General features: G+C 41.9%; 1 protein-coding gene across 1 annotated transcript in view; it reads left to right on the top strand.

Annotated features, from left to right (window-relative positions):
• Window positions 1–27557, top strand: part of LOC307264630 (ubiquitin-conjugating enzyme E2 E2-like) — an 81358-nt gene that overhangs the window by 24972 nt on the left and 28829 nt on the right. Inside the window, exon 3 of the mRNA XM_080046075.1 lies at window positions 481–531. Coding sequence (XP_079902201.1) covers window positions 481–531 — 51 coding nt within the window. The remainder of the gene's footprint in view (window positions 1–480; window positions 532–27557) is intronic.

Below are 27557 nucleotides of genomic sequence, written 5' to 3'. Positions count from 1 at the left end.
TTGGCGAAAATGTGAGCGCGGCACTGTTTATTGTGTGGTGTTTTTCCTCGTCATTAAATGAATCAGTTGGCTACACTGTGTCCCACTGCTACGATGTCACGAAGCTGCCGCAGCCAGCGCCGTTCGCTCACTGTCTCTATCAGTTGCACCGAGCCGTCTCTGTGCTCTCAACAACACGGGGGAATAAATAAAGAAGCGGCTGGTTTGACCATGCAAAAACAAGAGACCGTTGGCTTGACCACAGTTGTTCCACAGCCCGATAGTTTGACCCACATTCTGGCGGCGGCTATCGCAGTCCAGCCTAAACCCCGCCCTACCAGTAAGGGTAGGGTCGGCGGTGGAAACAACACCGAGATTCTTAAAAGTGAGCTGTCCCGCTCTGAGCCGCTCCGATCCGACCCGCTCTACTCGGTGGAAACGAGGCTTATGTCTGTTTCGATTGTGAGTCTGATTATAACACAGATCTTTCTCTCGTTTCAGAATCCAGAAAGAGCTAGCGGAGATAACCCTGGACCCACCGCCAAATTGCAGGTAGGAGCCTGTTAACTTTTAATTTTTTTAAAAGGCCATTCGCTATGACACCTGAGGCACTTTTGTGTGTGTGTGTGAGCCGTGTGAATGGATTGTGCCTGGCTCAGTGAGTCACATGAATAGCATAGGTAGGGTATTGTGCCGTATTTTGCACCGCTGTTTGCTCGGGGTTTGAGGCTGAACTGAATGGACCTTGTACGCAGTCTGAATACATGAATCAGACTCAGGGGGATGAAAAGAAAAATGAAATAAATAAACATGTGTGTGTGTGTGTGTGTGATTGACCTGATTGGCAGTGTGGTTAACTTTAGGATCACTGTAGCAACAACAGTGTTGTGTTTGCTGACGCTCCCTGAGCTTCTGTGCTGCCGCGGCTCGACTGGTTTGCATGGTTTATTTTCTTGCCGAGTGGGGAGTGCTGAGAGACGTAACACTCCTGCCAATCAAGATCTGAGTAAGAAGGTGGAGGTGTGACTGAGCGTGCAGCTGTCTTAACTGCGAGCAGCGCTGGCAGCAAAGTCACTGAAGGCCAGGCATTTCCTGTAGGGGAAAGCTCAGTGATGCACGGACGCTCTCCGGCTCCTTAGGCTAGAGTAATGTCGGCCACAGCTGTGTTTATTCACTGCACATCATTTAACCCCCTCCAAAAAAAGTAGGGATTGCACCTGGATTGTGGATTAGTTATATTTAGGATTTACTTACTCCTGTTGCTAAAATGTCATCCTTATTTTGTTCCAGCCAACACTCGCATTTTTTAAAAAGAACTTTCCAACCAAGAGTACAGAATTAGCTATAATAGAAAAAACTATATATAATGTCAATCCTTGGGTAATTGAAGCTAACTTGGAATGGTGTTGTTAAATCTTCTTATTTAAAAGCCTACCACTTCCTTCACGTCCAAATGCTTATGTTGTGAAAGGGTTTACTGCTGCAAGGGAACATAGTTAAACAGAAATATATTTGGATCATAATTTCTACCTGCCTACCCCATCCACTTACAGTTTATTTTCAATTGATAACCCACAGTGGGCACAACCGGAGCCACATAACGCAAAACTCTTAACAACACTATGCACAGCAGCAGTTCATGTGGACCAAACTCTAGTTCGTTTCTCATCGTTGAACACAATTTTCAAAACTCTACACACTTATCTCATGGCTTAAGGGGCACCTATTGTGCTTTTTCAACTATTATGACCTATAAACGTTGTTATAATGATTTATAGTCATGTTTAATAGGGATGCACCGAAATGAAAATTCTTGGCCGAAACCGAATAAAATTAAACAGTTGGCCGAAAGGCCAAAACCGAATACCGAATGAGGCTTTTGCAGTTTTGTTTATTATTTAGTCAATTATTTCAACATTGCATACATGAGCTCCCAAATGTTCTCCTCAAACATAGCCTACAACTAAAAAGCAACCCTAAATAAATAAATAAACAGTAAAACCTTCAAATCTAAGAGTAAAATTTATATTTTACTAGGAATTAATTTGTGAACCTCTCACTGATTTTTACCTTGACTTATATGAGGATGAATCTACAAAAAGATCGACTTATTGCCTTTCTTAATTTTTTGCAGTGCAGTGCAGGTTGAGCTGCTCTAAAAAAACTGCACCACAGCTGCCACCGTAATGTTCAGACTTCAGAATTTGCATCAAAGCCATGATCATAACAATGAGAGGCGATGTCCATGCTTAGGAGGTGATTGTAACTTTTTCGTCTGTAGACTGAAACTAGCGGGGGGAGGCGGCTCGCTGGACATATATTTAGTCGCGGTCAGTTTACCAACATGGCTCTGTGTATTCAGGCTTGAGAAATGCAATCAGACCGTAGGAGCCTTTTCCCCCAACAGCGCTAACGGACAGGATATCTCCGGTTATCATTTTAAATGTCAAACTAAAGTTTTTTTTGCGCGGCGGCCCTCCCCTGTGAGGTGTCACTGTGAGTGACACCGTTACCAACTGTCACAGAGTTTCACCGGGTGAATCGCTGCTTCGCTCGCGCAAGGCTTTTGTGTTTCTATGGTGATTAAACATCAGTCTTGGACGAGCGTTTTAACTTTATGCTGCATTAAGCATTGCACTGTCTGCGCCGTGTTTCATCCAGTTTGAAAAAATGCTCCCACACTGGACTCTGACATTTTCATGCACGCACCAAACTGCTCCTGCTGCGCGCTCACAAAGAGACGTGGACTCGCATACACAGTTACGTCTCTCTTTACTGCCATTTCCTGGTTTACAAGCGCGCAGCTCTTTTAAAAACATATTTCCTTAGTGTCATTTAGTTCGCCAATTTTCGGTAATGTTGTTCGGCTTTTTAACTGTTTCGGGCCGAAACCGAAAATGACTTATTTTGCCATTTTCGGCCGAACTTTTTCGGTGGCCGAATATTCGGTGCATCCCTAATGTTTAACCATACTAAATGTCAAATGATGACTTACATGCATTTAGACGTATTCCCTGCTGACCGTCTGGGGTGGCTGTGCAGAGCGCTAAACACTAGGAACGCCGGTCGCGATTCACTTGTTCAAATTTCCGGGATTTATCTACGTAGATCAATCTGGATTTTCCATGTATGGTAATGCTGCAACGTGCTCAGGCACGCCCCGGCCATGCCCCCACCTTCCTGCTCAAATCTGCCCACGCGCTGCTGAAAGTGTTCCGGAAGGAAGGTAACCAATCACAACGGAATGGGGTTGGCAGGAGGGGGGCGAGGGGGCGGAGAAGGACGAAGCCCAGTGTTGACAGAGAATGCTGAAATCGCCAGATGAGAGGAAGAGCTTCCCGAAAATCAACATGGTTTTTTGGGCTGTGATTCGTGTCAGGTTGCTCTATAGGAGTCATTAATGAGAAATTAAGACCAGAAAAGTAGTATAATAGGAGATCTTTAATGATAACCAGCACACCACTGTGGATTTCCAGCACTTTGTTCAAATGCTAACACACTGCTGCCACAACTGTAAACCACACATTCAAAACAGAATGGATTTCAGCCTAGTGCATTTCAAACACTGCAGATTGTAATTTCAACTGAAATACTAAGAAGGTGTCTTGTTTTAGTGAACATACTAGCATAGGGAAAGCTCAAAATTATATTTTTTTGGAAATGGACCAAGATAGACAGGTTGTTGGAGGGAGAAGAGTGGCAGTGAGAGTGTGAATGTGTGGAGGAAGACCTAGAAGATATAGAGCTGTAATGTCTGATGAAATACAGTAAGGGCTACACTGATAGACCCTGTTGTGAATCATGGTCTCTCATTGAGAGAAGCAGGGTTGAGTGTGCAACCCAATCTGTAAAGATCTAAAGTTGCATCTGTAATATGAATTTTCCAGCAAACAAACAGCTCAGAGTTGCATCCTTACAGTAAATGACATTACAGGAATTGATTTCTGTATTAGAATGATAGAATATTTACACAGATAAATACTACATTTGGAAATGTTATCAATAAAAAATACAAAATGTGTATCTATTGAAGCAAACTTCTGATTTTCATTTATTTTTGTTTACCTGGAAAAAAACTGGTATGTTATAATATGAACACTTTCATGTGAAAGAATGTCACTCTTTCCTCAAAGAAAATATTATGTTATTTGTGTGAAGTAACTCAGATTATTCAAACTGTCAAGATTAAAAGTTTGAAATTTGTGCATGGGGTTTGATGCTAGTGTTTATAATCTGAGTATGTTCTGAGTGACAGTGTGTGTGTTATCTCAATGAGGCTGGTTCATAGTGTTTGCTGCACTGAGCCTATTTTGCAGGTGAAGTGAACTATTCAGCTCCAATGACTGTTGGTAGTGCAGACTGTAGTTAGAGTTTTGCACATTGAGCTACAGGTGTGCCCACTGTGGGTTAGCAATGGAAAAAAATAAATAAATGTAATACGGTTAGTAACCAAACCAACATGGCTGATTGGGATGGTCAATGACCTCGGACTACCTTACCCAAACCTGAAATGGATCTGTCCCTTGTACAAAATGCACAGACACAAGGCAAAACAGAACCAATAGCAACTGGACAGGAGCCCAGCTCTGCACTGCCAGCTGTGTGTGTGTGTGTGTGTGTGTGTGTGTGTGTGTGTGTGTGTGTGTGTGTGTGTGTGTGTGTGTGTGTGTGTGTGTGTGTGTGTGTGTGTGTGTGTGTGTGTGTGTGTGTGTGTGTGTGTGTGTGTGTGTGTGTGTGTGTGTGTGTGTGTGTGTGTGTGTGTGTGTGTGTGTGTGTGTGTGTGTGTGTGTGTGTGTGTGTGTGTGTGTGTGTGCGTGCGTGCGTGCGTGCGTGCTAAGTGTGTGTGTGTGCGTGCTAAGTGTGTGTGTGTGTGTGTGTGTTTATTTTTTTTTGCATTTACATGTCTGTCACTCTGCACTCTGTGATGATCAATCAAGACCACTATTATCTGTGGACTTTCTGTTTCCACTATGGAGTGCTGTGGTATGCAGGGGGAAAATGGAGCCTGCTTGAAGATAACTCTTCCTGACAGTTAGCCAGGCTGCTGGTCTTTCAGTGCCACAGCCATCTGTGCTCTCATGTTAACTCACATAAAAAGGATCCCAATGGATTCCATACAATGAGGTATATTGCTAAAAACATTTAGATCTTAAATAAAAAAAACCCACTGGGTCATACCTTGTGTACTGGGATACCCTGAGTTAAGGTGTACATTCAGCACAGTCTAAAGATAATCTCTAAAATGAACTGAAAAATCAATACAGCAATATGTTCTGATTTTTATTTTCGTATTGTCAGTTCCAAAAATCAATATATACAGTCCCCTCCAAAAGTATTGGAACAGAAAGGCCAAATCCTTCGCTTGCAATAACTGCATCAAGCCTGTGACCCCTTGACATCACAAAACTTTTGCATTTTTCTTTTGTGATGCTTTTCCAGGCTTTCACCGCAGCCTCATTCAGTTGTTGTTTGTTTTGGGGGGTTACTCCCTTCAGTCTCCTCTTTAGAAGGTAAAATGCATGGTGATTGACTTGGCCAGTCTAAAACCTTCCACTTCTTGCCCCCGATTAACTCCTTTGTTGTTTTGCATTGTGTTTGGAAGATCCTTCATCATGCAGGAAGCATGATAAAGGATCTTCCAATCAGTTTGGTTGCATCTTTCTTTACATTGGCAGACAAAATGTTTCTGTAGACTTCTGAGTTCATTTTGCTGCTGCCATCAATACTTTTGGAGGGGGCTGAATAATGTATTTTTTGAACCCTTTTAAATGGGTTGTTACCTACAACTTCTGCTAGATGTAACAGTACAACTAGTTGCCTTGAATTGTGGGTTTTGAATTTGAATTAAAGATTTGAATTACATAGTTTTGACTCAATTTGTCCGATGAATAATCTATTGATTAATAATAATATATTTAATTTATATAGCGCTTTTCTCGCACTCAAAGCGCTTTACATAGGAGCACAACAGCAAACAAACAAAAGGAAAATGTAAAGTTGATGGGGCTTGGGTTGGTGGGTGATCTAGGGGTAGGCAGAGGAGAAGAGATGGGTCTTGAGGTGGGACTGGAAGGTGGTGAGGGACTCAGAGTCACGGATATGTTGGGGGAGGCTGTTCCAGAGCCTGGGAGCTGCCCTGGAGAAAGCTCTGTCGCCAAGGCTCGGAGGTTTGATGTGTAGGTGGAGAGGAGATGGACTGAGGAGGATCTGAGGGTCCGGGGGGGTTGATAGGGGGAGAGGAGGTCAGTGAGATATGGGGGGGGGGGGGTGGGGCAGATGGTAGAGGGCTTTGTAGGTCAGGAGTTTGTAATGGATCCGGTATGAGATGGGGAGCCAGTGGAGTTTTTTGAGGACTGGGGTGATGTGGTGCCACAATTTGAGTGAGGAGACGGGCAGCTGCATTCTGGACCAGCTGGAGTCTGTTGATGGAGTCGGTGGTGATGCCGGCGAGGAGTGAGTTGCAATAGTCGAAGCGGGAGGAGATGAAGGCATGGATGAGTCTTTCAGCAGCGTGGGGTGTGAGAGAGGATCTGATCTAATAACATCCGATGAATTATCAATGTGATGTGATGTATTAAGACCGCCCAGATGATCATACATAGCAACTTGTATTTCAGCTCCTTTCTTTTTTTTTTTTTTTTTAGTGAACTATGGAATATGTTGATATTTCGCAATATGGGTGATTTAAAAATGATCTATGAATTATTATGCTGTATCATAATTTCAGTGGCATACAATGAAGCGATGCTGACAATAATATCGTTTATCGTTATAGTTTCTGGGAAAAGCATATCGTTCAAAAAAATGTCATATTGTGTGACAGGCCTATGTGGAATGGAACAGGTGATGAAGGCAACAGTTTTCCGACTGAATTTCTCCGCCTGTCACAATAAGAACTTCTCCTCAACCCTCCTGCTTGCAGTGTCATTTCACAGCCGTGGTGTCTTTCAGCCAGTAAGGAATGACAGAGAGTCACCTGTGTGTACATAAAAGTACTATATCTGTCACTCCTCTACGGCTGTCCCATCTCAAAGACAAGACTGATCTGGCTGGAGCAAGCCATTATGTTTCCTGCCAAAGGGCCAAAGAGCAGAGGGGGGGAAAAGAGGTTTAACGGGCCAGGCGCTTGTATTGTAAATGACAATTCTGTGTAGAGGGAGGCTTTAGTGAAGAACGTCCACACTGAAATGAGCCCTCGTGACCAATGGATTGAGCTCGGCTGCATGTCATATGTCCTCAGCCATAAGTGAAAAATGAGGCCCCAGGCTCCTCCAGAGTATTTCAGACATACAAGCCAGCGGAGGCACAGACAGCGCTACTTGAAATGTAGATTCTTGTATTCATAACCTCCCCTTAGGGTATTTACCCAACTTTAACAGCTCCACAAGGCTGTCACATCCTCAGCGTTTGATTCACCCCACAACAATCCCCATTCTGCCTGTTCTTTTGTTACGACAATCGCACAAAAGAACCTTGCGCCCAGATGAATCCCCCTTAAAGCGAACTGTACCTCCTAGCATAACAGTGTGTGTTTGAACAAAGGGCTGGTCGTCTCCACAGCCCTTTCTACACCTGCTAATTGATGTGACAGTGTTAAACAGGCTGTGTTGGGTATGAACGGACGCTGTGATGCAGCTCATTTAGCCCCACAGGCTTCAGCTCAGAATAAAAGCAGCGCTCATGATCACAGCTACGCTCCTACACACATCCTCTCTGGCTCATGTTCTGCATTCCCCTGCATAGAAGGAATGCTACTGTATGCTCCCTCTTGGGGGGGAAAAAAACACCTTTAACTTTAACAAAGACAACGGGTCTTTTTTAAGAGATCCTCTGGCTCCATTTTAAGAGGACTTAACAGGTCTTTTGGATGGCTATATGAGGAAATATTTTTATCATTCTTTTTAATCATCTTTTGTCATCCTGCCAGCGAGTAGTTAATTGAATGTGACAAGCACTCTGGAAGGGTATGTAAATAGCCCCCCCCCCCCCCCCCCTACACACGCACACACACATTATATTAGCCGCTTGTGTGTGTGTGTGTTCCATAATTACCATATCCTTTCATGATAATCCTTGGCAGCGTTATGATAAGAATCCCCCATCAGCCCTGGGGAAACAATTTGTGGATTCCAAGCAGGGGATTGGCCACGCTCTCTCTCTCTCTCACTATCATTCAAGCTCTCTCTGTCTCTGTCTCTCTCTCTCTTTCTGTATCTTCTTAGTCCCAGCGAGACGTGTGTGTTCAAGAGGAACAACTTCCCACTGGATATCAGTTAAAGATCTGGAGAAATAAAAGCAATAAGGCAGACCAAAGTGTGGCTGCAGAATGGGCTCAATGAAGGGAAATGTAAATTCATCCTTGACTATCAGTTTGCAGATACAATTGACTCAAACATAACTTGTCTTTCATTGTCTGCCGTGGATGCACTGCTGGTTCACTTTCTCAAAGGAGGATCACACAGACACTCAACTCAGCTTTACTTTGGTGATTGCCATCCAAATTTGTGTGAATTATTTCTGACTTTGTTACTGTCGATGCAAAGTGACGTTTTGAAGTATAGCTGTTCCTAAATGTATACACAGTCAATACCGATATTATTCATACCCCTGGCAAATGTTGACTTAAAAGTTACTTTTATGAAACCAGCAAGCTTTTTCTTGATTGGAAATGACACAGGCTTCTCCCAGAAGATAATAAGACCATGTACAAGAGGCATCATTGTGGAAGAAAAATATTTTTCAGCTTTTATTTACATTTGAACAAAAATTGGCATGTCCAAAATTATTCATACCCTTCTCAATAATTAAGAGAAAAAGCATTTATTTGCTATAACAGCAATAAAAAGCATCCTATAATTGCTGGCCAGCTTTCTGTATGTCTCCACTGGTATTTTTGACCAGTTCTTTAGCAATGAGCTCCAACTCTTTCAGTTTGGAGGGTCTGACTGCCATCACCCTGATCTTTAGCTCCCTCCACAGATTATCTGGCTTGGGCCACTGTAAAACGTTAATGTATTACCATTTCTTGACCACTTTTACTTTGTGTTTTGGGTCATTTCGGTTTTGACTGTATATGAACGTAATAAATATAACTTGTAGACTAATGTAAAGACTAATGTCTACAAGTCACCACAGAGATGCCGAGTGCTAAGGGCAACAGTGTGGGCAAAGCCATGCAAGCCGGGGGAACTGTGACAAAGCTCTGAAAGAACCTTGAGTTTTATTTATTCCTTCCATTTCATTTGATGATTAAAGGAGTCAGCAATTCTGGAGAAAGCTTGTGGTCAAAAAAATCCCTCTTTTTGAAAATCTGTGAATATCTCACAATCCTACTCGCCCTTACTAGAAATAAATACAGTCTTGATTCACAGCCTCAGCTCTGTAAACAGGCATGTTGCTCACACCTTTGGGACGGGTAGCTTGATTATGAAGAAATATTTACTGATTTTGACAAAAAGTAAGTTTGACAACTAGCCACTAACCACCTCTTAAATGATTAATGTTGGGGCAACGGTGGAAGTGTGGGTTGTGCGAAGTGGTCTGGCCTGTTAGTCCAGGTCTGCAGCATCCTCCTCCTGAAGCAGTAGCCATGGTCTAGTCAGATAAATGGGAGGAGGTCCAGTTTGTTATCAGGAACAGCCCGCAGTGGAACAGCCGGCTAGTGGGCACGCCAGCTGTTCACACAGCAACTCACTGCTCACACTAAAAGCTGCATTTGTTCAAAACAAGCAGTCACTGAGAGGATGGAAGATGAGGTCTCAATGTATTCTAAATATGAATACAATTATAAGCCTTTATTAAAGGTTCAGTAAGCGGAAGGGTCAGTTTAGCTAACTTCCTGTCAGTTACTGCAGTTAGCAGTCCCCTCCCTCGTCCCCACGTCACCACATTAATGCACTGCGGTTTTCAAACAGCGAGTTATCTAGCATCATCTCAGATAAGTAAGTGTGATAAAACATGATAAAAACCATCAAAACAGACATTGGGAAGGATTTTTACCTGCTCCGCCATTGTAGGCACATAAACATTCACCCATCTGTCGCTCTGCGCGTGCACCAGCAGTTAAACCGGTGCCGGTTTGTAGCGTTCTCTCTTGTGATTGGATATCAGTTTCGGGATCCCCGAAAAGTTTATTTTGCCGATTACATGCAGAGTGGGTGACTGAAAGATCGGCTTTATGAAACGCGCACACTATGTAAGTGATCACTGTATGAATAAAGAGCGATTTAACACTTATATTAACATAAATAAATCGCTTACTTCACCTTTAACTAAAGGCTGTATGAAACCAGCATGTGGTGATGAGCAGTTCAGTGTTTTTAGTTGATAGGGAACAGTGCTAAGACTGTGGTTTTATACTGAGAAATACCACATGTGTAGTCACCGTGTAGGTCCACTGGATATGAGGGTGGGTTATGATAACACTATATTGTTTTGTGACAACAATGTTAGACTGTAATTATGAAGCAAGGTCGCTGCATTGTTCGACTTTGTTGCCTCCAACCTTTGTTAATAATGCACGTGTCAGGCTTAAAATATAGCGGTTTTATTTCCACAACATCGCTGTCTTACAACATTACAGGTACCTTCCTCATTTCAGCTCAAGGTTACAGCTCCGAGACATCTTCACTGTTACTGGCAAAGACACTCAACTATCTCAAGATCCATCTTACCCAATATTAGAAAAACAGTCGTGCTGTGAGTGCTGTTTACTTTGAGACCACACAGCTCATGTTTGTGTCACTTGTAAGTTGTCGTCAAAGAAAAAGAAATCGACCATTTACCAATGTGTTGTACAAAAAATGGAGAATGTGATGTTATTCAGCGCAGGCCACTCTGTACTTTGATGAAGTAGATTATGATGACAAGATACCCACTGGCCTGTCCTGTCTGCTTCCCTGGTTGACTCTAGCTGCGATAATGATACATTGTTTGGATTTGAGCTAGGTTCCGTTCTCTTTCACACCTATCGTTTCCTCTGGTCGGATGTGAACAAAAATGCAGCGGCATAAGCCACGTGAGAATGTTCATGTCACTCATTGGTCAGATGTGTTTCGGGGGCAGGAGTAACTTGGTCAGAATTTCCATGCAGGAAAAACTACAGAAAAAAACTACAAGAGGTAGATCTTCTTCCTCATCCCATAATGCGTAGCTGGTGGCGGTAGCTCGTTTAGTTCAATAATACTATGTTTTTCTGGCAGTTGGTTCGGACTCGCTCTGATTATGTTCTCACCACAAACGGACCGCACCAGAATTGGTTTCAAAGCATACCGAAACCACTTGAAACAAACAAGGCAGGTGTGAAAGTGCCCTTAGAGTCAGAGTGCCAGCCATGCAAAGCAACACCCGCCGTTGGGGTTCCCCGTCATATCGGATATTGACGATCAAACGCAGTGAAGAGGGGACAATTTATTATAAACCTGATTCTGACTGAAATATGTTTTCATCTCCCTTGAAGGAATTCTTCATTTGTACCAGATATATATATAATATTGGATTTGGATATTTGTGCTCAGTGTAAATCAATACTGCCCAATTCTGTGTTATAATCCCAGTAAAAAACTTAACAGTCTACCATGCAGCCATGTCTAACCGTCAAAGCCTGGATTTAACAAGTCACAGTTGGCTGGTTTTAGTTCAGTTTACTCCCAACAAAGAACATTGTAAAATGATCCACTGGTGCTGTGTGCGTCTCGTTAGCTCATTCAATAAAGCATCCCCCAAAGTCCCTGAAATGTGGGATTTGTGCACACAGGATAAAAACCTGAGCAGGGCTGAAGGTAAAGTGTGGTGGTTGGATGCAGATGCAGAGAGGAGCATCAGGACATAAGCACAACCAAGTGGACAATTTATTGTGACTGCATCAGGGGGGCAGTGGCGACGTGGTTAGGGAGGTCTCCTCTGGAGTGCAGGGTCGGAGGTTCGATCCCCCGCCTACATGTTGAAGTGTCCCTGGGCAAGATACTGAACCCCAAATTGCTCCGACGGTTCAGAGGGCGCCTTGCATGGCAGCTACTGCCATCGGTGTATTAGTGTGTGTATGAATGGAGGAATGTGGAAAGAAATGTAAAGCGCTTTGGGGCTGAGAAAATCGGCTAAAAAGTGCTATATAAGTCAAGTCTATTTACCATTTACATGTCTAATGGATCATTGACTAGGAGCCAGTGTGCTCCTGTAAAAACATTTGAAGTTTGAAAATGTGCCCAGTGATGCCCGCTACATGAGTGGAATTTTAGAAAAGACTTTGAAGAAGCTCAAAGATTGTTATCGGTAGAAGAGCGAAGGATAGAATGAGAGTGTCAGAGAGAGATGTACCCATCTGCTTGAGAGGGGAAACAAGAGGAGGCCCATACAGCTTTCAGCAGCCCCCTGCAGGCACACAGCACTATGGTAATACTAATTATTGGCTGCATCTCTATCCAGCCCTGCTCGCCAACTGGCTCATTGTCAAACCCTTTCTCAATTCTCTAACTGGCTTTTCACCAGGAAAACAGGTGATTTGGCCTTTATTTGAGATTTCTATGTAACACTGCCTGGTCAAAAGAAAAAAAGTCACACACTTGTTTGAAAAGCTTTTTTGGCACATCATTTTTTGCTGACTATCTGACTAATATAACTGAAGCAACCCCAGATCCTACTGTATACTGCCCACACAGGCTTGTACAGTAGGCACTAGACATGATGGGCGCACCCATGGAACTGCTCTGGAACCTGCTCTGGAACAGGGTCAACCTTGTCTCATTAGACCACACAACCTTTTTTCAATTGCCGCCCGACCAGAGTAGCCTTTGCTGAGGGGACCAGTCTGCTGTGCTGATGGTGCTTTACCGAAGCTAACCGGGGCTAACTTGGTTCATATAAAGCAAAACTGATAGCTGTACACAGGTAACAGACACATATAGGCTATTCACAGAACTTATGGGAGCAAACTGTGACTATTATATTTTCATCCATCTTAATTTCCTCTGTCCGTCGTCCCGAAGCGAGTGTCGTCGGGAGGAGCTAAACGCTGATTGGCTATCGCGGCGCGGCAAAAAGATCAATATTTTCAACTCCTGCAGCGCCGCGTGAACCACTAAATGCCCGCCGCCGGCCGTCCATTCGCGCGGAGTGCAGTGTGTTCGTAGCTTTAGATGTGTGGTAGAAAACAGCGAGGGAGATGCAGCAGTAACAGACGCAGACGCACTCCAGCGGTAGACACAGGATGTGTGTCCCAGGCCTTATGCATAAGAACTGTGAAGGACTTTTTCAAGCTAATCATGGTGTCTCTTGTTTATAGTGCTGCTGGGTATCGAATCAATTTTTTTTTGGCGCTGAAAAATACATTAGGTTACAACACGGGTTACACAGTATGCATCAGTAAGTCTTGGGGACAATACCCAGCCCTAGTTGTGAACATTCTTCCATCTTGGGGCATGGTGGCTCTCTCTAGTTGAAAAGAACAAAGCCAACAATGTGTGAGCCTGTCTCTTGATACTGTCTGATTTGACTACCCCGCATCTCAAGCCAAGTGGTTCCTACCCAATAAGTACATATTCAGAAACAGCCCACAGATGCATAGTTAAAAAAAACATGTCAAAGGCTCAGTAATTTCCTAAAACAGTAGCTCATCTGTAGCGTTTATCAAATGTTACCCAGACGGGAGGAAATATAGTGAATGTTTTGGGGGACTATTTTCAGCAGCAGATTAAATCACATTTGGTGCTCCAGTGAGTATTTGGGGCAGCAGGAGAAACTACAGTATGTGTATTCATTTCGTGGTGATGGATGTACAGAGAAAAATACGTCAGATGGGAGGAAAGCATTGCTTGGGGGCAGGAAGAATTGAAGGACAATTATGGAGAGAAAAATCATGCACTCAAAACAATCCCATTGCAGATCAACTGGATATAGCTGCTACTTGAATCACAAAGAACTAAGATGCTTGTTGTATTTGGATCTCTCCTAGTTATAACCATGTTTAAGACTGCAGACAAAAACATTGCTTTTTCAAGCATTGGTCAATTTAGAGACTTCTTTGCTCTTATTTCATGCTAGTATAAATCAAAGGTCCAACATGTTCAGGTGTTTATTTGACCAAACCTTTTCTGTTTGTTCGTCTCTATAGCAACCATCTTTAATGACCATTATCTCAACTACACGTTCCACAATCATTCTTAGCAGTATTCTGAAATGTATTACATAAGGATTTGTTCATACTTTATTAATTGCCTGATTTATGATACATTTTGTTCTTAAAAACATTGCGATGACAATGCATTTTTGAAAACCTGTACGTACTATTGTCTGGGGCTGACCCTGAATAGTCAACTATTGGACGATTCGATGGGAGGAGCCTGATTCCACTGCCAATCTCACAGTGGAATAGTCGCAGAATGCGTTTATGAAACCAGGGTCATTCTATTCTATGTGGGGGTGCTGAATATCTGATTGTACATGGAATTGCTTGGTTTCTCCCAATATATCATTACCTATACAATACTTATTGTGGTATAAAGGTTAGCCTATTAATATTACTGTTAATACAAATATTTAGATAAATCTCCTCATTAAGCTGCCTTCACATAGGAACCATGTGCTTCGCTCAGCGCCATGTACAGCGCAGCCAACCGCACAGCAGAGCTCAGGAATACGTCTTCTAAAGTTAAGCTGGTGCCACACCGAGGATAACAGTGTTTAGAACCTTGTTTATACCACAACATGTGTGATCGGTGATCCCCAGAGGAAACAGAATGCCTCACAGGCCAATATGATTATTAGACTATAATTTAAAAGAGAAAATGATCATGTAAATTCCAGCATTACAATGCAGGCCTATGTCAGGTTGTAGGCTATTTAACTGTTTTTTTTCCTACTTTGGATGTCACCTAATGTTTCACTATAAATGTGTTTGCATCCATGCGACTGAAACAGTTTGCCATTTTGCATTAATAAACAACATCTGGCAAGTCTTTTGAGCAACACTCGTCAGAAGTGGCGAGCAATCTTCAATAAATGAACCTTTTAGTTTTTACTTGCTTTTAAGTTTGGGCAAAGAGATTTTTATGTAATTTCTCAGAGAGCTTCAGAACCATTTATTTATATAATAAAATAATCTAACTATTTGTATTCGGATTTCAAATATAGACTGAAAAATCTACCGAGAATCCTGAAAATTTGAGTCTGGAAAAGTATGGAATTTTGAAATGGAAAATGTATAGGAACCCTGGATCGCGGCGCGCATAGTCACCACGGAAACTCCTCTGCCCCCAGCTGTCAGCCTGTGCTGGGCATCAACCACCGGCTGAGTTTACAGAGTGGAACACCACACAGGTATACGGCATCAAAAGTTATGAGGCGGTGTAGCAGTGTTCATAGCCTACATTGTTTAATAGCACAACATACATGCAATTATTATCTTGTGTGATCGCGTGTGTGAAATAAATCTGTAACTACTACGGGAACCCCTCCTGTCTGGTGACTCCAGCCCTGCCGCCCGCACTGTGCCCCTGCCCACAGCTTGAGTCTCTCTCCACATTGTCACTCTGTATTTCAATCTTCAACTGCCAATAAAAAAGATTTAAAAAATACCTAAACATATCTTTATAAAAAACTACATCTAGATTTTAGTTTCTTTAAAGAGATTGGAAAAACAATTGTTTTATTGTAAGTAATCAAGTGGAAAAAGATTCATGATGATATCTGTAGGTTTAAAAATATAACCTAACCCTCACCTGCAGGGTCTCACCTTAAAAATGATTGCTGTATCGCGCTATTTACTTTTATTGAACCTCCTATGCACTCGTACCATCCGGCCTGAGCAGGGTGCTGCAATGGAACGTTCGGTGTGTGTGTGTGTGTGTGTGTGTGTGTGTGTGTGTGTGTGTGTGTGTGTGTGTGTGTGTGTGTGTGTGTGTGTGTGTGTGTGTGTGTGTGTGTGTGTGTGTGTGTGTGTGTGTGTGTGTGTGTGTGTGTGTGTGTGTGTGTGTGTGTGTGTGTGTGTGTGTGTGTGTGTGTGTGTGTGTGTGTGTGTGTGTGTGTGTGTGTGTGTGTGTGTAGCTGGTTAGTAGCCAGGGTCCGCTGTCATCATATAGATAAGGGGCAGGCAGCTGGGCGTCCCTGTGTTGTTACAGCTTAACTCTAGCGACCAGACCAGTTGTGAGAGAGAGGGTTGACACCAGTCGCCACTTTGCACAAATATGTGTGGCCTGAGGAACAAGCCCTAGATACATGCCGTTGTTGACAGAACAGACCCTGCGTTCCAAATCGAATACTCTTTCTTTTTACTACACTACATACTAAAGTACAGAAGAGTTTAAGGGCCACAGGAGAGAGAAAAAATTAGATAAGGAAGACTTATTTTTCATTATGTCGAGAAATGTCAAGAATAAAGTCGAATACTCCAAAATGCAATTGGAGTTAGTGGGGATTGTATTAGTTGTATTTTTATCAAATTGTTTAACAAGATACTTCAGTTAGTACAACCCCAAAGTTGAGACGTTATGTCAAATGTGAATAAAACAGAATGTGTTGATTTCCTAATCCTTTTATACGTGTATTCAAAAACAGTACTAACACATCATATGTATTTGTTTAAACTGGTCAACTTTATTGTTTATATAAATATAGACACATTTTTAATGTTGTGCCTGCAACATGTTTACAAAAAGTTGGTATCACCCTTTCTTATAACAACACTGAGTAAGCGTTTGGGAACTGAGGACATTAATTGTTGACATTTTGAAAGCTAAATGATCTTCAGATGCTCAACATCCCGGGGTCTCCATTGTGATATTTTGTGCTTCATAATGCACCACATTATTTCAATGGCAGACAGGTGGACTGCAGACAGGCCAGTCTAGTACCCGCACTTTGTTCCTATGAAGCCAAGCTGTATTAAGATGTAGAATGTGGCTAGGTATTGTCTTGCTTAAATAAGAATGGACGTCCCTGAAATAGACATTGTCTGGATGGCAGCATGTTGCTCCAAAGCTTGTATGTTCTTTTCAGCATTAATGGTGCCTTCATAGATGTGTAAGTTACCCATGCCATTGGCACTAACCTCCTCCATACCATCAACAACACCTGTTCCAAGCCAAGCCTAAATGACTTGTCTGATTCTTTTTCTCCTTGCAGTGCCACAGAAAACTATTACACTAATAACTGTTTTCATAGGCTGAATAGCACTTTACACAAACAGCAGTAAATTACCTCTGGCATGTCAAATCAATAAAGCTCTTAACAACCCATAAACAATCTCAAACAAATATTTCAGACATAAGTAGTCTCTGACGGTTAAAATGTGGACGCCCTGTTCTCTGCTTTACCACGAGTGGATTGAGTGTTCTGTACTGATCTGCAGTGATACGTGGAAGAGTCAGATTTTAGATTTGTTTTAGATTGAGAGTAGACTAACCCTGCGTTCCAATCCCATACTTCCCTACTATTTAGTATGCCAGAAAAAGATATAGGATGTCCAATTAGATGCATGTCAATTGTAGTATGCTGAAAATAAATGCCCCATTAACTCCAATTGCAATTTGGAGTATTCATCTTTATTCTTGACATTTCTCAAAATAATGAAAATAAATCTTCCTGGTTTGTTTTTTCTCTCTCCTGTGGCCCTAAAACTCTTCTGTACTTTAGTATGTAGTGTAGTAAAAATAAAAAGTATGTGATTTGGAACGCAGGGTAAATGTTTTTTCTAAAATCTTCGTTGTTTTTGGACTACAACATTAAGTAATTCTTTAACTGAGACTGTTGATCATCTGCTCCCATTTGGTCCTCTCTGTTTATTTTCCATGTCTTATACCTGAGTCAATGCTTGTCTAAGCTGCAGTGCTGCTGAATCAATAGCGCAGCGAGACCCAGTCTAACACACCTACAGGCTCCACTGTAGCATATATACACTTCAAACCCGCCTTAAAAACAGCCCATAATGTCTTTCAGTCAGTACAGCAAGAGTGGGGATGATGTAGCTTTTTCTCACTTGGGGATTGTGTTCCAAAGCATCCGTTCTCATTGGCTCTCTCAGGCAGCTGTGATCCCTCCTATCTGAAAGCTATCTACAGCGCTTATCATCATCCACCCCAAAGACTTTTCATTCACATTCTCTCAGTGGTCTCTGCTGTCCTGCTCGCTGCACTACACTGTGTTCCAAATCATTATACAAATTGGAATGTAGTGTCATAAACATATCATTTTTTGTATTTAATTTAAACTCATGGATGGTATTGTGTCTCAGACACCTGTGATAATCAGTTTGCCAAGTAAGCTCAATCAAAGGAAATCTACTTAACAAGGATGTTCCACATTATTAAGCAGGCCACAGGTTTCAAGCAATATGGGAAAGAAAAAGGATCTCTCTGCTGCCGAAAAGCGTCAAATAGTGCAATACCTTGGACAAGGTATGAAAACATTCAATATTTCACGAAAACTTAAGTGTGATCATCGTACTGTGAAGAGATTTGTGGCTGATTCAGAGCACAGACGGGTTTGTTTGGATAAAGGTAATATGAGGAAGGTTTCTGCCAGACAAATTCATCGGAATAGGAGAGCAGCTGCTAAAATGCCATCACAAAGCAGCAGACAGGTGCCTCTGGAGTCACGCAAACCTCAAGGTGTAGGATCCAGAAGTTTGCAGTTGTGCATAAGGCCACCCCTAAACAATGATCACAAGCTGAAACAGTTGCAGTGGGCTCAGGAATATATGAAGACTCATCTTCAAACAGTCTTGTTTACAGATGAGTGCCGTGCAACCCTGGATGGTCGGATGGATGGAGTAGTGGATGGTTGGTGAATGGCCACAATGTCCCAACAAGGATGCAACGTCAGACAGGAGGTGGTGGAGTCATGTTTTGGGCCGGAATCTTGGGGAGAGAGCTGGTAGGCACCTTCAGGGTCCCTGACGGTGTGAAAATGACCTCGGCAAAGTATGTAGAGTTTCTGACTGACCACTTTCTTCCGTGGTACAAAAAGAAGGACAGTGCCTTCCGTAGTAAAATCATCTTCATGCATGACAATGCTCCATCTCATGCTGCAAAGAATACCTCTGTGTCATTGGCTGCTATGGGCATAAAAGGAGAGAACCTCATGGTGTGGCCCCCATCTTCCCCTGACCTTAACCCTATTGAGAACCTTTGGAGCATCCTCAAGCAAAAGATCTATGAGGTTGGGAGGCAGTTCACATCAAAACAGCAGCTATGGGAGGCTATTCTGACATCCTGCAAAGATATTCAAGCAGAAACTCTCCAAGAACTCACAAGTTCAATGGATGCAAGAATTGTGAAGGTGATATCAAAGAAGGGGTCCTATGTTAACATGTAACTTGGCCTGTTAAGATGTTTTTGATTGAAATAGCTTTTGATTTCACTAAATATGACCTCCTAATGCTGCAAATTCAACAAATCACCATTTTTAGTTCTTTACAACCTATAAACTGTTGTGCATAATAATTTGGAACAGTGCATTTGGAGTTTTTTATTTTTGAAAAAAATACGTTTATTATTGGGAGGTTTGTTCAATAAAATTTGAAATATGCTCTAACGGTTGATGTCTTGAAAATTATACTGACTGTGATTTGCATCGACTATTTAGGAAAATCTGGGAAAATCTCATTTGCATTATAATTTGGAACGCAGTGTAGTGTCTGCCCTTGATAAGATTAATTAAGCGCTCAGTGCAAAGAAAAGTTGGGAGTTTCAAGGTAATAGTTGTACTGCGGCAAGACGACTGTAGGTCACCTGCACGCCCGACGCAGCATGATGGAGCCTGTGGGACTTCTACCCATTCTGATAGCAGTCACTGCACTGGCAACCAGCTGCCATTAAGCCCACACACTGCAAGGCAAGGCAAGTTTATTTATATAGCACAATTCAGACACAAGGCCATTCAAAGTGCTTTACAGGGGCAAGATTAAAATACATAATACAGATTAGAAAAGCGAATTAATAGAAATAAAACATTTAAAAGCTAATGAATAGAAATAAAACATGTAAATACAATTAAATTGCAGGTTAACAGGCTCATTTATTTACTTCTGTTTTAATTTTGTTACGGATGTCTAGATGTTTGATAAAGCCACAGTTAAAATCTTTATTTATTTTTCTCAACATATTAATAGTCCAAATTCTTTACAGTGCAAATTTTGGGTACACCGTTTTTCATTTTATACATTTAAAATACTATGTAAAGGTCTTAAAAATGCTTTTTTGGCACGTTCAAGAACAAATGTATCGTAAATCAGACAATTCACAACTTCTGAACACATCCCTCTGTAATAACCTTCAGAATATTGCTAAGAAGGATTATGGAAAGTTTTGAAAAAAACTAATGTTACGATAATTGCTGTTTAAAAATGGTTGTATAGGAGAAATACAGTATGCAGATGCAAACAGACAAGGTTTATTCAAGTTAACACCTAACAATTACTAGAATGAGAGAAGACATGTAAGCAAAATAGACAAAAATCGCAAAATTTACTTGCAGTGTTTCACCTTAATAGGGAGACCAGTGGCACATTCCCCCTCACCTTGCTTGATCATGGTCAATGCAGTAAATCTCTGGTTAATTGTCTCTGTGCATGCCTCAGTTGGTTTTCAAGCTGATGTGGCTTTGCTAGCTGTTGAATTCTTAATGTGCCCTTTCGTGGTCCTGCTTTCATCAGCTATCACCTTCAAGCCTGGGCTCTTAATGGGGGGTGTCTCCCTTTCTATTTCCATGGCAATTCCTTGGGGAATAACGGCGTTAATGCTGTTTTAAGGTTAGCTAATGGATCTGCGTAAATCATCTCCTGCCGGATCTGTCCTTCCTTTTCCTGAGTCTCCGCTGTGCGGGCAGGACAAGCAGCCCTCCTCCCGCGAGGGGAGAGGGGGAGGGTTAGCTCCCTGCCAGAGGGCTCATGTGTGGGTAAACAGTGAAATCTTGGCACCAGGACAAATAGTTCCAATGCAGAGCAAAGCTACGGTGAGATTCCATTACCGTTTTGGCAGGGAACTTTGCCCAGACAGCCAGGGACGGAGAAACAGCCACCACACACACTGAGCTTCCTTCCACTGCCAGGACTTTGATTTCAATCAGGTGACTAATCCACAGCAGGGGGCACCCAGGGTGGATTCAGGGGGTGTCAGGACACCACAGTCTCAAGTCTGGATTGAAGTCCTCACATTTGTAGGCAACAGTAGGCTTACACATCGGCTAACATTAATTCAAATATCCACAAAGGAAAAAAAATCACTCACTTCTACTAGACAATAAAGCACAGACTAGTGTGAATGAGGACAATCTTCTCCCACCAGGTCAGTAAATAAAAATGTGCTTTCAGTCATTATCATTCTAAAACCACCAAATATTAGGAATAAGAAACCAATAATCATGACGTACTGTCCCATAACCAGGCCTGAATATATGCTTCTAATGGCAAAACCTTCCATTCAGAAATATATAACTAAACAAATGTAACTAACGGATCATTATCAAAACTGTTTCTTCGCGACAATGGAATGTTGATCGATGTATGGTTTTTTAAACCCTTTAAATACCACCATTGGGCCTATAATCCCAGTGTGTAAAACAAGAACACTGTCGCCCAGTCAACATGCGCAAACACAGATGAAAAGAGTTACAACCTCTTACATCTTGTCACTCTGCTTGGGCCCTGTCTGTATATGATTTGGAACACTATTCCCTCTTATTCACTATGGTCATAAATAAAGGTTCCTGCATAATAGAGCCAATAAGCCATTATAGAGAACATTTACTTAAGGGACAACTGTGTTTGCGAGGCCAAAAGTTATTACTCTCATAGATTATGTTATAGATCAGGCCAGCAAGGCGACAAATTGCTTGTGTGAAAATGGCTTTATACTCGTTTATTTTATGACCTACAGTATGTTGGAAATAGTGGAACATGGCGGAGAAGCCTGACAAAGACGTGTTGTTTCTGATGCTCAGAGAGTGGTGAGAGAGAACCAGGAAGACCAAGGACACAGTGAATTATAGATAGGCTGAATGTTTCTGGCTGTGAGTGATTGCAGTCTATAGGAAGCCCCCATCTCAATAGAGGAGTGATGTAAAATCAATGTTCAGAGTGCAACCTAATCAATGTTGCTATGATGAGTGTGTGGAGGGCACTGAGAGATGCTTTTATTTGGTTAGCCTGGGAGGTCACCCTGTGTGTTAACCGCCATACACACACCGTCTCTGTTCACAATACAGCGTCCCTGTGTCTTTTATCATACTGATGTGATTGTGCCGCAATTTTTGACAGCGCCTTGTTTGCTCACCCTCACTGCTCCACATGCTTTTTTCGTCACAGTAACTTGGCAATTTTCCCCGGTCATTTAATTTTGTCCCTGGCAAGTATGTGTTCATTTTCTGTGAGAGCGGCCCTGCCGTCAGCTCTGCATAGCATATTGAGAGAAACCGCTAACGAGACATTCACTCACAATATAGCCAGCTGAGTCGGCAGGTCTCAGTGACCTTGGTGTGTGGTGTGGTGTGTGCGTGCGTGCATGTGTGTGTGTGCCTCTCAAGGAGCATGTAATGGCACAGGCTTTTCTTGTAGAGGGGGCCAGAGGAAGAGACTGATATATTATTGAATATATTATTAATATATTGTTGAAACGTTATTTGACTTCATCCCCCAGACTTCCTCTTGACTTGTATAGATAATATTAGCTTGAAGTGGTGCTTACAAGGGCGGCTCCAAAGCATATCACAGCATGAGCAAGTGTGTGGTGGATAATGACATGAGATCACACACACCAAGTATTAATCAAGGTGCATCAAGTTGCAAGTTGTCCTCTCTCACACAATTGTAAGTGGTACAACTTACTGTTGCATACTGTCTAGGTGTGTGTATGTTTTGTGTGGTCGTCTTCATTGTAAAGGTCACCTATTATTCAAAATGCCTCTCCAGTGTGTCTTGTGACTTCCAAAGTATGAGAAAAAACAACACTCTCTTTTTCTCCACCTCCACCTTAATGAAGACCTGTTTTTAAAAACTCTAGTCAGATGTATCTGCCCCCTATGACCTCATAAGATTCAGGAAACTAGAATCTAGTAGAAGCAACGCCCTCATTACCAACCTATCTTAGCACTACCTCCACCTGTGATAACCCAAATGAGAATGTTAAGAGCTTTTATAGCCTCACTCCCACTGACACTACTTTCACCTGCATTATTGTCAACCAAACCAACGCTTCAACTCCTTTCAATTGCAAAACAAATAAAGGTTGGACACAACAAGCATAACAAGCCATTGTTTAGAAATATTTTCACTGAAAAACTGTATCACTTTTATAGATTGTAGATTTTATTTGACATGCACATGACAATATCATTGGAAAAACCAGATGCATTGTTTTAAGTGTGTTAGCATACATGCTAGTTTTCAACACCTGTCCAGATTGCTTAGGAAGACATTTCATTTACACTTCCTACTGTGTTCAGCACGTGGATCCATTGTCTAATCCACTTCTAATGTTGTTCATGCTAAAATTAGATATCTATTATCACACCTTACAGTTGTTGTTTGCTTAGCAATCACCGTTTGATTGTCAGTTTTCACACCATCCCTTGGCGAATCAAGTCAAACTGGAAAAAGCAGCAGAGTTGATTAGTATCCACACCTGGTTAGATGTGGAAGCAGTCCCAGTGTGAACATGTCACCTCCCTGGCTGGATGTCGATGCTGCACACGCCCGGTTGTCAGTCACTTTGAAACGTTGTCACTGGTAGATTGTGTCACCAGCATGCTGTTTCATGTGTCAGCGGCATTTTCCTCAACCTTGCCAGACCAACATAAGCTGCCAAGTTTATATTGACGTTGTAAGCCATTATCATAATTGCATGTCATGCAGCCAAACATACAGAACTTTGTAGGAAATTCTTGTCAAGATCACACTTTCCAAAATGTGTCATATAAAAAAGAAAAAGGAAATAATAAAAAATAGCACAAGACAACTTTTACTTACATTTAAAAAAAATATGAAAACTTGGTTCAAGAATGAACCGTGAAGCTTATATTTTTTGCATATATTCGTCAATTACCATCATGGTAAGTTCATCATGGTAAGCAGAAGGAGACAGCTTTGCAGCAGTGTGGATTTTCTAACGTGAGCATAACTAACCCGGGAATTCCAGGTTCAAGAGGTTAATATACCATCAGCCTCATGTGGAGCCATTACAAAGCCCACCCTGTTCTTGATTATAATTGGTCACACTGTTTGCTATGCCCCTGTGTCTAGATTAGAACATCTGGCCATTTAAGGTACTCTACGTTATCAAGTGGTAGTGGAGCTTGAAACCACCGAAATGTCCTGTTCTCCAACTTTATAGAAGTGCAATACTCGCTCATGGGACTACTCCTTTAACACAGCAGATACTAGTAGAGGTTGTAGTTTATGGGGCAAAGATATAGTTAATGGCATGGCATGAAACAGAACATAATTCTTCATTATTATATGGTGAGAAAATAATCTTTTTATTGGACCCATCTGGGTGATCAAGCCTACAGCCACGGTTTGGATGGGGTCACACAGTAGACACAAGTGTCCGTGGCAGTGACTTAATGTACCGGGTCGTTCTACAGCACAAAAGGTCTTTTTGAGGTTCAGGTACCGATTGGTTTGCGGGTAAGGAACAAGCTGCCTTTGTGTTCAGTGGGTTTCCTGTCACCCCTCCACTTCTCCAGAGTTATTTAAAGTCTTAGCACCCAAGCCCTTTCTCAAGATTTTCAGTGAAACCATTTTTCTTGCAGTTTTGACTGGACTTCTAGATTTTGTTACATTTCAGGAAAATGAGACGGTACTGATTGCACACACGCACACACACTAGCAGCAGTTTGCTGCTGCTAGTGTGTGTGCTAGTCTGTGTGCCACCAGTGTGTAATTTGCCACAAGTGTGTAATTGTATGCTCTCAGTTTTTTTTTAAATAAAAGGATGACAGAACTTTAACTTGACCCATTTTATAAGAGAAGAAAGAGTTTTTTTGGTGGAAGGAACACTGATCAGATGTTTTAAGAACCACAACTGAGGTCATGAGGAGTGACCTGAAATGCTCTCAGGACTGACTTTCACAACTTGTTACTTTGAAGAATTTCATTAGAACCAGATTCAGTTAATTGTTTGCAAAGGGCAAATAGTACTACGGTATCTTATCGGAGTTCAGAAGTCAGTAGCTATGCCGTGCCTTTTTTAACAAATCAAAACAGTGCTGGTCCATTAAAAATGAGAATGTGTCCAGTTCTCTAACACTCTACATCCCTAACTCTGCTGGACTGTTGTGGTGGTCACTTAAACGTTGTGTTATTTTGATTATGCGTTGACAATAGAGTGACGACAGAAAATGAGGGGAGAGACAGAGGGGGAATGGTGTCCATAAAAGTCCCCAAACCAGACTCAAACCAGGGACTCTTTGGCTCATGGTCGTAGCCCTCAACCCCCTCTAAGGACCAACGTACATTGGAAATCCATTTGACAGAAGTGTATAGATCTCTGGACAGACCAAATGTCCCTCTTTAAACCCCACCAGTATGCTGTCTGGGAAGGCAATTAAGAAACTGGGACTCCAATTGAAGGACACAGTCCTGTTTTTAGATTAACATGTCCACTCGCAAAAATGAAAAAAGCGCCGGCTCAGATGTGATCTTTCTCTATCTATGTATTCTCCTGAGCAAAGACATGTTTGTTTGGGAAAAAGTGATAGAAAGGAAAAAGGGAGAGAGTGCAGAGAATAACCGTCAGCTAGTTAATCGACAGTAACTGGAGTTCATTGCTTTACAGTAAGAAAGTAACCATTAAAGTTGTAATCCGTTGCATTTGAGTGATGTTGATTCTAGGGGCAGCTTTGGTGGTAAATATAATTGCTGGTGAGGTGCCCCTCGGACCTCGTCTCCCAGAGTTTTATTTGAAACCAAACAGTGTGGACTGTATGATGTCATCACTAGCGGTCGCATCATATTGAACCTATTTTGACTCAGAAGTAATGAAATGCACCTGCACTGGTCAGATGCAGCCAGAGTCTGGCATGACAGCACTGTCATCTGGGCAGTGGCAAGCTCTGCCTGGGCATGCCTATAATGCTGCGCTCTTGTACTCGGAAATAGGGATGTTCCGACATGGCAACGCAAACGGTGATCGGTAAGCAAAATGATCTCTTCGCCAATATTGAAAATTAGGACAAAATAACAACAACTTTCAAATGCACTGGAACACATACAGGGCTGAACTCTGCACTACTGAGTGTGAAAGGGTTAAGGTTAGAAAGAGAGAGTCTTAATGATCTGTTTCAGCATTTAGAGTTAACTGACACACATTCCCTCTGAACCAAAGGCTATTATTCTGGATCGCAGTCCTATGAGATCCTAAAACATTTGCTCTTTGAGAAGAAAAGGTTGTACCGCTCCAGGGTTCACTTTTTTAGGTCATGAATTATTAGAACGTCATAAATATGAATAAATCTTGGACCATTTCATGAATGGAAAAAATGCTCAATATACAGTATATAAAGTATGTTGTTGATGTGTGATTTAGCACATGAGTTACACGAGTGCCCTTATCCATGCACTTATTCCTGTTCTAGTTGTTTTTCTTTGGAGTTTATTCATCCCCGTGAGCTTTATGTTTTTACCAAGCAAAACATCACCAAACCTAACTATTCTATTTGTTGTTTTCCCCCACTTCCTCTGTATTTTCAAGTCACTCTCTCACTCTGTCTGTCTCTCTCTCTCCTTTTTTCATTTGCTGTCGTTCCTCGCAGCCAGCCGAGGAGGGTTAATGAATTACCGTTTTCTGCACTGTAATGGGGGCCATTAATGACTACAGCAAACAGTAGAGGTTATCATAAACACATTTGCCTGCCTATAGTGGCTGGATGTGGGAGATGATGAGACAGAGACATGACTCACATCCAACCTTATTATTTGCTGAAATGATATCCGTGGGTGCAGCATAATAAGCTACATGGGAGAGACACAAGTATGCCAACTAGTTATTAAAAAAACAGCAGACAGCCATTCATGAAGTCAACACAGTGATGTTATTTTACAAAGCAAGAGGTTTATGTTTTTTACATGAACAAGCTTCCTTTCTTTTTCTTTTTTTCTTTTTACTTGAAGTTGCTATTGAAGTGTAGCCCCAGGACCAAGTCCTGATAGGTGGCTTTGAAGGTCTGGTCGGAAGCATTATCTTGTTTATCTTTTGAGACCGTTAGTTCCTGATAGAAATAAAAACCCAGACAATATTTACACTTTTTTTATGCAGGAAACAATCCTTGTACTGCTGCTGTAGTTAAGAAAATATGAAATATCTGAGATGTTTCACCTTTTTCTGTTAATTGAAAGTGATTTGAATGAAAAACTGTGTTTTCCTAAAGCTTTTAACCACATATTGGCCCTCGTTTATCAACCGTGCGTAGACCAGAAAAGTGGGTGTACGCACATTTCCACGCAAACCTCGGCATTCATCAATATGGACGTGAGCGTAGGATACGCTCAAATCCCACGCCAGCTCTCAGCTCGTGTACGCAAGTTTGTAAACAGCATGGACCCGTAGTGCAGGCTGTGCCGGGTAGCCGATGACTTTGTTGGACAATTATTA

The sequence above is a fragment of the Ammodytes marinus genome (genome assembly GCF_949987685.1).
Source record: "Ammodytes marinus genome assembly, chromosome: 17".
NCBI classification, from domain to species: domain Eukaryota; kingdom Metazoa; phylum Chordata; class Actinopteri; order Uranoscopiformes; family Ammodytidae; genus Ammodytes; species Ammodytes marinus.
Note: the sequence above shows the minus strand (reverse complement) of the source record. Positions and strands in the feature narration are given on the sequence as shown.